At 33.0% G+C, this 11,587-nt stretch overlaps 1 protein-coding gene across 1 annotated transcript; it reads right to left on the bottom strand.

Annotated features, from left to right (window-relative positions):
* Window positions 1–5,997: 5,997 nt before the first annotated feature.
* LOC131606749 (septum-promoting GTP-binding protein 1-like) lies at window positions 5,998–9,118 on the bottom strand. Its single transcript, XM_058878891.1, has 6 exons — window positions 8,645–9,118; window positions 8,233–8,353; window positions 7,989–8,085; window positions 7,852–7,891; window positions 7,679–7,762; window positions 5,998–6,484 (listed from the first exon to the last, which is right to left on the bottom strand). Exons 1-6 carry the CDS (start codon window positions 8,969–8,971, stop codon window positions 6,320–6,322), a joined length of 834 nt encoding a protein of 277 aa, XP_058734874.1. The 5' UTR covers window positions 8,972–9,118; the 3' UTR covers window positions 5,998–6,319.
* Window positions 9,119–11,587: the final 2,469 nt, after the last annotated feature.

The following is an 11,587-nucleotide window of genomic DNA, read 5'->3' on the forward strand; positions in this document are numbered from 1 at the left end:
GGGCTTTTCCAATCACCCACTTTCGGATTACCTCTACCATACGGCTTACCTCGATCCATAGGTTTCTTCCCTCACTTGTCAACCAACTCGCGAGAGTGAGATGACTTCATCTTGATATTATCTTCCTCGAAGATTCTACTACAATCATTCAAATCAGCAAACCTGCGAATCCTCTGGTACTTGATACCCTGCTTGATTTTATCGCGGAGACCATTCTCAAATTTAATGCACTTGGAGAATTCACTAGCCTCATCATTGTTGTAGTGAGTATAGTACTTAGCCAGCTCAACAAACTTGGAAGCATACTCTGGAACAGACATGTTACCCTGTTTCAGCTCCAAGAACTCAATCTCCTTTCTTCCCCGAACATCTTCAGGAAAATACCTCCTCAGAAACTCTCTCCTGAATACAGCCCAAGTGATTTCTCCACCACCAACATCCAGTTCAGCCTTAGTAGCAACCCACCAGTCATCAGCCTCTTCAGCTAACTTGTGAGTACCATACCTCACCTTCAGATTTTCAGCGCAATCGATCACCCGAAAAATCCTTTCAATTTCCTTCAGCCATTTCTGAGCACCTTCAGGATCGTGAGTGCCTTTGAACAATGGATGATTGTTCCTTTGAAAGTCTCCCAGCTTCCTATTAGCACCGATTCCAATTTCATGGGATTTCCACCCAGCACGCCAACAATCATTCCTAAAGCCTCAGCAATTGCGTTGTCGTTTCTTCCAACTCTTCCAGCCATTGTTCTTAGCCAATTCACAAAACAATCTCCATTAGAACAACATTATCGATAGTGTCAACTCACACTAGTCGTATACAAGGGAATAATAAAAATAAGACTCTGGCCACAACGACCGACTATGCTCTGATACCACATTGTAACACCCTTCTAAACCCCTGCGGAATATTAAATAAATTCAGAGTAAGAAACATGTACAAGGATGTTACAACTATAAAAGAAATAAAATATCAAATCATTTGTCACCCCCTTTAAAGGAAAAAATCGCAATTATTCAGTAAACCATGTTTAACACAGCAGAAAATAATTTTAAAGACTGAATAACGTAAACCATCAGTTATCAATACCAAATCACCAGTTCAGAATCAATTGAACATAATCCAAACTAATTAAAATAAGAGTTTATCAATTAACTCTAAAACAAGCGTTCCCCAATGTTACAAGACCAGAGCATGACACCGACGCGAAAACTAAACGGACTAGCCTACAAGCTATCCTCACCGAGCACAAACGCTGCTACTCCTCAATCTGAAAATAATCAACAGTAAGGGTGAGACATATCACAATTAAACCACATTATAAGTTCATAATGACAAAACATCATAAGCATATTATTCACCCAAACTGCAACATATTTAGATTTTCAGAATTATTCATCATCAGTTACGAAAATGCAATCAAACACATCACTATGAAATAACATTGGAAATCTTCCAATCATGTTATAACAACACATATACAATGCAACGACTCTATGCATGTGGTACCAATAATCATGAGATTAACACATCTAACCGATCCAACCAACACCGGGATACGGCCAAGCCAAGCACTAATTCCACACAATGGGAATTAGCCTCCGCTGATCCAAACAACACCAGGATAAAACCACCAAATGATTATGAATACCTGCATAACATATAACATACTCATCATCAACACCAATTATGATGAACAAAATCATCTCAATATAACTCACCGATAGCAACACCGAATCCAATATGTTAATGTTTCAGCACCATTCAATAATCACATCATACAGATTCACAACGAATATAACATCAATATCACAGTCATGTTATCGCAACATCACCACATCTATTACATTTATCAAAATATGCACCCGATATACAAATGCACCTTAAAGAATTAAAAATCGGGATTTCAAAATAAAATCGAGCCACTTCCCGCCATACCAATTTATTATACAAAATATTCAATTATCTTTTCAATGCTCAAAACGGCGCTTAAAACGGATATACGGTTTGAAAGATATGCATTTTAGAAATTAAAGTATTTTTCCAAAAAGCATCAGTGTAACGAGTTACGAAAATGGCGTAACGGGTTACACCTGACAAAAATCATTTATTTTTCAAAAAGGCTACAGTGTAACGGGTTACAAAAATGGCTTAACGGGTTACACATGACAGACAACACTTCCCTGTTCGCGAAAACACCACTGTAACAGGTTACGGTCCCGAGTGTAACCTCTTACGAGACTCAGAAACTCAATTTTTAGTTATTTTTCACTATTGTAGACGATTACAGCTCTGAGCGTAATCGGTTGCAACGTACCAGTAGCAGAAAAACCCTCTTTTGACAGCATCTCTTCTTCTCCAATTCAAACCACAACATACCAAAACGTATGTAACATCAAAAGAGTGTCAAATCCCATATTCTAACACATTTCTATCATATTTTTCGGGTCAATTAACATCAAACACATTCTCAAATCATTCTAATTCATCAATTGCATCCAATCAATACCATTTATCCGAAAACCCCAAAACCTAACATACATCCAATTGAGATAAATGACATACATAATCAGTCCTATCATCATTAAACTGATAATATAGGCTAAAAGAATTAGTCACCCCTTACCTTAGCCAAAGATTCTTAAAAGTCCTCTTCCTCTTCCTCTGCTCTTTCACGTTCTTTTGTTTTCTCTTCTTTCTCTTCTTTTCTTTCTATTTTCCTTATTTTTCCAATTCCCTTATTTTATGAAAATAACAATTAACTTAGTAAAAGGCCTACTCAATAGCACCTCCCTTTACTAATCACCACGCTGGCCCAATTACTATATTTTCATAATTTCTCCAATAATTCAAAAAAATGCCAATTAATCCAAATAAATAATTTAAATTCCAATTAAATTAAATAATGGAAATTATGGGGTGTTACAACAGCAGTAATAATTTATACTTGCAGAGCAGAAATTATCAGTAGTCTTAGCAGAAAAATTACTTAGCCGAATATAGCCGAATTGTCCGAATAATTATGCGGAGTGTTTGTGAATATTTTGGTTGAGACCGTGTACTGTATAAAGTTTCCGTAATGTAGATATTAAAGGTTTGAATTTGCAGGTAAGTTGTTGGTTTATGCCAATGTCGAATTGTTGTTGTTCTTGTTGCATTCATACTGTTGTCGCATACATAGCATAAAAGTTGGGAGCTTATGCTCTGTAAGTTAGCTTCGACTGACAAAGGAAGTTGAAGGCTTATGCCTTGTTGATGTCTCTATTAATTGGCAATAATAAGTTGGGAACTTATGCTCTGCTAGTACCACATGCATGTGCATCGTAATGAGTCGCATTCCAAGTTACATATTTTGAGTTGTTGTGATGATAAAATAATTGTTATATTATCTTGATGATTTCGTCGTAATAAATGTTGTTTAAAAGTTGTGAAGAGGTGATTTTGCATGAACTGATTCTAGCATAGTATTTATCATACATCCGATTATATTGTTCGATATCTCACGCCTTCTGTTTGAATGTTACCCCTATGTTGGTAACGTGCAGGTAATCCATAGTGAAGACTGTTTTTCTTCATTAGTTCGAGTCAGGTGTCGGCGCTCTGATCCGTAACACTCGGGAGGGATGAACGCTTGTTGTTTTATTTTTGCTATTACTTTGGTTGCTGAATTTTAAGTTGATTTCATTAAGTACTTTGTTGTTTTGAAGTTGTTTTCAATTGGACAAGACGTTATGTCGTTTAAGTTGAGTTTGTGATTCCGCTGCTTACATAATTAAAGTTGTTTTGTTTTGAAAAACTAAATCATGTGGCTATCGGTTCATCCAAGTTTTAAGTGTTATGTATTTGTTTTACATGCGGTTAAATGCCGATGTTCTAAGTAGAAAATGTGGCATCCTATTTATATGTTGGAATTTTGTAACTCTGATTTAAAATGTATTCGCTGGGTAAAATGGGGTGTTACACTTGTTCTGGACTAGCCCAATGGCCAGAATAGGCCCAATCCACCCATAAGTGGAAAACGGTCTAATAAGCATTGGTCCGTAAACTCGGGCAAGCTGGGGCCCGCACTCCCTCCTTCGCACGCTCAAGAGACTACTCCTCCACAATAAAGAATCATCCAAGCTCGTGTGCACTCTTGTCCTCGCTAATGGCTAGTCCACTCTGCCCGGATGAACGAGGACTAACCTAACCGTCACCCGCTTTTTGGGTTCTGGAATCGCTCCAAGCCCAAAATATCGGGCCCAATAATTAACTCTAAGAAGAACATTATAAATAGCCCTCGCCTCCTTGAGAGCAAGGTATTGAAACTTTCTCTCAAACCTATACTTTCTGTTGTACCCAGTGTTTTAAAAATCGGACCGGACCGGCCGGTCGAACCGGGAACCGGCCAGGTAACCGGTCTGGTTCAATAGTCAGATCGGGTATGCCATCAAACCGGGAAAACCGGAAAATCGGCGGTTTAATTGCTTTTTTTTGTTTTTTTTTAAACTTTTTTTTAAACTTTTTTTTAACATTTCTTTTAAACTTTTTTTTTTAACTTTTTTTTTAATATATTTAGTAGTGTATTACTTAAATAGCATTCTCACATAGTTTTTTTCGTTAGTGACAAATTAAAAACTTTATTGTCTATTTGTTATCTTTGCTAATAAATTTTCTTAAATAGCATAAACATATCGAATTTTATTTGATTTTCTTTTTAGGAGGATCCTATTTTGAATTAAATTTGGTACACATTGGAGTTATTTTGTTATAAACTATTCAATTAGATTATGTTGTAATTAGACTTTGTTTGCAATTATACTTTGTAATTTTTTACTATTTTGTTATGTGTGATACCTTTGTTTAAAATTTGAATTTAAGTTATGAATTGTGAATTTATGATATGATATTTTTAAAAAATTTAAAAGCTAGTTATATTTTTTTAGAGACTGAATCATCCGGTTCGACCGGTTTTATACCTATATAATGACAGGTCTATTCAACCGAGTTATCCGGTTTGGTCGTGTGGTTCGACCAGTGACCCAGTGGTTCGACCGATAAACCAGTGACCCAGTACCCTCACCGGTTCGATGACCGGTCCGGTTTTTAAAACACTGGTTGTACCTTTACTCTCGTCCTTACTTTAGCATTTGAGTGCCTTGGAGGTACAACCCCTTTTTTTCTCAACCTTTACCGAATGTCACGCCGTCGTTGCTGGCCCACTTGTTCTGACTCTTCAAGATCATATAGGTGCTATTATTTCCAACCTTACATTCTCATAAATATAATTTGTATCCATGAAACAAACACACCCTAACAAAAGTGTCGTAAGCAAATTCAAGCAAGTTTTGAATTCTTGTCGTTGGTGGGACACTATTCTTCATAATGTTATGTATAATTTTACAACAAATAAAATTGTGCTACTTGAATACAAGTTTTGCGAATTATTCTCTTTTTATTTCATCACATTTTATTCTAATTGAAGTAGTTGTTCTTTATCCTTAGATTTTGACATAGTCCTTCAAAATTATACCTTTCATTTTTATATTTTTGTCAACAATATGGTTGTGAAATTGGCTAATAAATTTTAGCTATTAAAAATAGTAAAAAAATAGGAGCAGTACTCTTCTCCTCATTTTCGAATTTTGAAGTTTGCCTTTCTTGACAAATCTAAAGATGTCAAGTACTTCAGTCATAGAAAAAACTAGGAACCATGTCAAATAATTTGTTTATTCAGCGGAAACTTTGGATCAGTGATCACCACAACTTCAAAACTGTATGAGAAATAAAAGGAAACAAAATCAAGAAACAAGTACATCAATAACACTAATTAACTCAATATTTTCCTAATTTGCCAAGTACTTTTTAACACTTTAAAACCAAGTAATTTTTTATACTTTAAAAAGACAATATCTTCAAAACAAGAAAAAAGCACCAAGGATTAATTTGTACTCATTAACAAGTTTGAATTGAAAGTGCATTTGAAAAAATCATACTAGAATTGTAATTTTGTCGAAATTCTAAAATTATCAAAATCACAATGATATGCTATGATTTTGTCGAATTCATCCTTGATTCAAACATGCTCTGATTCTCTCATGCGCTTTTATTGCTATCCATGTAAAAACCACACCTTTTGTGTGATAATTGAAGTAACATTGTTCTTAGTTTCCATTGGAAATAAAATGTATATACCTAACAACTCGATAGCCCCAAGAATGATGAGATTTCGACTAACAAACAAATATCTCTGGTTGGCCGGTTGACTAACTTGAATAATTTGAACAAATTACTTCGACATAGATTCTATTTCTTTCTATGTAATAATGTACACAGACATTCAGAAATCAATGATGGGTTCTCCAACATTTAGGTTCCTTTCAACTGTCCATGGTAAGTCAAAGAGTTTTGCAGTGATGAACTTGAAGATCTTGTTCACGTTGATGTTGTATGTTGCACTTGAAAAGAACAAAGTGGCATTCAATGCCTTTGCATATGTTCTTGCCTGTAACAATAATATTCAGTGTTCAATATGTCATGATCATAAATCAAAAATCAAAAATCAAAAATCAAAAATCAAAAATCAAAAATCAAAAATCTTATCTTCATGACATTAAAATCTATTAACTGTTTAACTTGCTTCTAAAAAAATGGATATGTGTATGGGCGGGTTAGGCTTGTCTGCCTTAGGTTGAATGATCACCAAACATGTAGTGTCTTCTTATAATGGTTTATGGGGTCCATAGTTATAGGATTTTCATCTTCAACAAATTCACACATTTGTAAAAAAGAATATCAAATATGGAGTTATAGATAGACACCGGAACACGATACAACACAAACAGTTTAATATTAATAAGGTAAAAAATATAGGATAATGACACCGCTACGTATAAGATAATATTTGAGTTTCATTTATTTATCTATTATTAAAAAGGTACAAATATTTTAATCAAAATTACATATCTGATACGAGTGGCATGCGAGTGTCAACAATGATTCAAAAGGGGTTGAAACAAGAAAAAAAAATGATTTTTAAGAATCACTAATTTGACTTTTCTAACGTGTGTTTGAATTTTCTAATACATCATAAGAATGTGTCAGACAATAACGTATTTCAGACATTGCGACACAACTATTCTTAAAATTGTCTATACGTCATAGATAAAGACAATAGACACTTCTACATATTAACCCAACACAAAATTATTAACATTTAAAAGGGATTTAAACTTGAAACTTGGAGAAAAACATACTCTTAATCCTAAACTTTTAGCAACATGTCAATCTAAGAAGTTTCAATAGACCCAAATTAGTGGTTTTGTGAATATGGATGGGATCCACAAGTGGCACCACTGTGCATTATACAGGTGATCCATTCTAAATGGAAGACTATAGGATCAAAATTATCTTCAATATGACTACCCTACAAAGAAATTAATAGTGTCACCAGGTAACGTGTAAAGAAATTAGGGGATTTCTTTATACGTTGTCTGCTAAGAATCCTATCAATCCCTTTCACCCGAGTCGACGTTGCAACCGAAACCAATATTTTTATATTTTCCACTTTCTATAAGCATAAGAATCAATACACATTAAATTAAGAAGGGTCCATTCTAAAAGCATATTCTAAAAAGTATTTTTTGTGTGTGCTTATTCACCTTTTCACAACAAATTCATAAACCAAATTGATTATTACCTCACTAGCGATTGTCCATTGCATATCAATAGGTAGCTGAATGAAATCATCAAATTTTGTTCCTATCAACACTGGTATTGCAGTCTACAAAAATCAAAGCATACATCATCATTATTGACCAAAATTTAATCCCAATCAATTTAAAGCCTAAATTTAGTACCATAATTATGTACCTGATTCCATTTTCTTGCTTCCTTGTACCATCCTACAACACTGAAAAACATGATAATTTTTTTTCAGATTTACACTTACTAACTTCTAAAAAAATTTAACCAGAAAATGAATATAAATTTGACATTAGTAAATTTACCTGTTTAATGTGCATCGACTAGTTAGATCAAACATGATTAAAATTGCCACCGAGTCCTTACATGCCATTGGTAGCTGGTCTTGCGATTTTCCATCCCCTTCATAGGTATAGATACATAATGTTAATCAATAATCAATTTAATTCAGATCAGTTGATAGCTATGCAGACCAGGATTCGATATGATCGTCAGATCAGAGAAATAAAACTAAAATTGTAAAACATTATTATTTTTATATTTCTTTACCTTGAACTTCCCAGATACAATAGGATATACGTGCTCCACTCACAACCATTGTTTTGTCCATCTGATTTGGTCCTTTCCTCTCTTCCCCTCCCTGCTCCTTTTCATTTCCCACATATTTCACCTGCAACATATTATAAATAAATAAATAAATTAAACAAAAACTAAATATAATTACATTTAATCGTGCAACTAAAGAGAATAATCTCTCAGGCCTCAGAGGACTACAATAGGTGATAAAATTTAAAACTGCTGTATGTTCACGTCTGGCTGGATCGAACCCTCCTCTGGTGAAGCATAAAGAGATATTTACCATTTTGGATACTTATTTACAGATTCAATTCAACAAAACAAAAACTGATACAAAAAACATGATCATTAATTATAATGATAATGATATAAAGTATAAACTAACCAAAAAGCTGGTTTTTCCGATTTGGCAATCCCCCAACAAACTAATTTTAAGATTAACCAAATCAGTATCCAAATCATTTGTATGAAAAACCGGCGCCGGGCCAGATTCGGCAGCCGATTCCAACGGTGGAGGCGGAGACGTAGACGGCAATGCTGCATGTGGCGTCAACATGCTGTAATTAGCATTAGCACCTGGCTTCGCTCCGGAGCAAGCGAGGAAGCGGTGAAGAGCACGGAGGATGCATCGCTGGAGCAACGACACGCGGCTATGAATCCGGCAGCGGAGCAGCGAATAGTGACCACCCGATTTGCGACGGAACTCGGACATTTTTTTAGTTTCTTTTTTTTCTCTTTTGAATGAAGAAATAAGAAAATAAGAAAAGTGAAAGAGTGTGTAATTACGAAAATGGAATGGAATTGTTTTGGATGGCTTCAAGTGCAACAAGTGAGTCTCTCAGCCATGAAAATGAAAAAGGATGAGCTTGTGTAGTTTTGATTCCTAGTTTTGAAACTGTAAGGGTAGTTTCGGGATTTCAGTGTTCTCTCTCTACGTTATGTTTCTGGTTTTACGCTTCGGTTACAAACTTGCAACGACTTTTTTTTTTGCTTAGTGAGATCACTACTTTAACGCTACGGTTGACCGTTAAAACATGGACACTGTTCATTTTCTCTATCTTTTTTCTTTTCCATTTTTTTTTAATATTTGTGGTTACTTTCTTAATTTTATTTATTTTACAAATATTTAGTAGTAAGAATCATATTTTTTTGACAACTTTTAAGTTTTAACGGAGTTGTGCTACTATAACTTTTGTAGATTTATTATTTATTTATTTTTTGAGTATCTTTTAAAGTGTAATGTAATATTAAAATTTGTTTTTACAATAATAACTTTTTTTTGGTAAGAGGGAGAGCACAAGCCCAAATTTTAACCATAATAGTTTTGAATATTTACTATAACTAGAGAAATATATTGAATGAATAAATTAATTATTATGTTTAAAGAAAAACAATATAGTTTTTATTTATTTATTTATTTTCAGTTTGATAGAAAAAATATTTATTTTTTTTAATTTAATCATAAATATTCTTTTGGTCATTTTTATATATTTTTTATTATAATAAAATATATAATTTGAAGTAAAAAAGTTTCTTTTTTACGTAACGTTTTACGACCAAAACAATATGATAACACGTGAAATCTTGATTATTTATTCATAGTAAATGTGATCTGACGCAAAAAAAGGAGATCCTATAAAAAAAATTGAAATAGTAAAAAAATAAAATAAAACAACCACTTAAATTCAAGGCGTGCATGAGAAGAAATTCAATAGTTTCAATTAAGAAAAAAATTCACATTACATTAAAAGTTACACAAGCTGCTCAATTAAACCAATGCATATTGGGATCATTTGTTTTTTTTATTATGTTTTTCTTGGGTCTTGCATGATTAGGTATTCTCTGTTCCTTAACAAATGATCATAGACAAATGATCATAGCAAGCATATAATTTAAATTTTGTGGTTTATTATTTGATTTTATTAGAAATCTTAGTATTCGACTTTGTGATCGAATAATTCAAGGGGATCAATCTCACTGCACACATGATGGCCTTCGTTTAAAGCCAGAGTAAAAGTTCCCATTAAATTTTCTCGTTTGTGTGACGTTTGCTAGAAAATAGACTACCGACTAAAAACAATCTGAAAATGTGTGAAATCTTGACCATTTAATCTTAGTTATGTAAGCTGACGCAAAAAGGAGGAAATTTTTTTTAACAAATTAAATGAGTCATATAAATATAATAGGACCACTTAAGCTCAAGGCGTGCACAAGAAGAAACTCAACAATCTTTACAAAGCAAAAATATATCAAAACAAAAGTATCAATTAAGGAAAAATTTCAAAATACATTAAAAACTACGCAAAATGCTGAATTAAACCACCACATATTCATATCATATATTTTTGAATTAAACTATGTAAAAATATATTTTCTTTGGGAGAGTTTTTCTTGCTTGATTAGGCATTCTTTGTGCCTTAACAATAGCAAACATATCATTCAAATTTTATGGTTTATTACTAGTTTTTGTTTTGAAATATTGGTATCCAGCCTTGCGATAAACTAATTCAAGAAGATCAATCTCACCGTCTAGTTGATGGGACCCCAATTGAACCTAGAATAAAATTTTTCATTAAATTTCTCTTTTGCGTGATGTTTGCTAGAAAATAGACTATCGACCAAAAATAATCTAAAAAGACGTGTAATTTTGATCATTTAATCTTAGTTGTGTAAGCTGACGCTAAAAGGAGGAAATTTTATAAAAAAAATTGAACTAGTCAAATAAATTTAATATGATCACTTAAGCTCAAGGCGTGCATAAAAAGAAACTCAATAGTTTACAAAGCAAAAAAATCAAAACAAAAGTTTCAATTAAGGAAAAATTTCAAAATACATTAAAAACTACGCAAACTGCTGAATTAAACCACCACATATTGAGATTATTTGTTTTTTGATTATATATTCTTTGAGAGTGTTATTATTGCATGATTACGTATTCTTTGTGCCTAAAAAAAGATCCTAACAAGCATACCATTCAAATCTTATGGTTTATTATTATGTTTTTTCTTGAAATTTTGGTATTTGGTCTTGCGGTCGACTAATTTAAGGGGATCAACTACACTCTCCACTTGATGTGGCCCTGTTTAAACTCAAAGTTATAGTTTTCATTAAAATTTCTCTTTTGCATGACATTTTATAGAAAATAGACTACCGACCAAAAAAATTTAAAAAGCTTAAAATCTTGACCATTTAATCTTAGTTGTGTAAATTGACGAAAAAGGAGGAACTTTTATAAAAAAAATTGAATTAAGATATAATTTGACCACTTAACCTCAAGGCGTTCATAAGAAGAATTTCAATAATTAACAAAAAAAAAATCAATTAAGGA

Source organism: Vicia villosa, linkage group LG5 (genome assembly GCF_029867415.1).
Source record: "Vicia villosa cultivar HV-30 ecotype Madison, WI linkage group LG5, Vvil1.0, whole genome shotgun sequence".
Classification (NCBI taxonomy): Eukaryota; Viridiplantae; Streptophyta; class Magnoliopsida; order Fabales; family Fabaceae; genus Vicia; species Vicia villosa.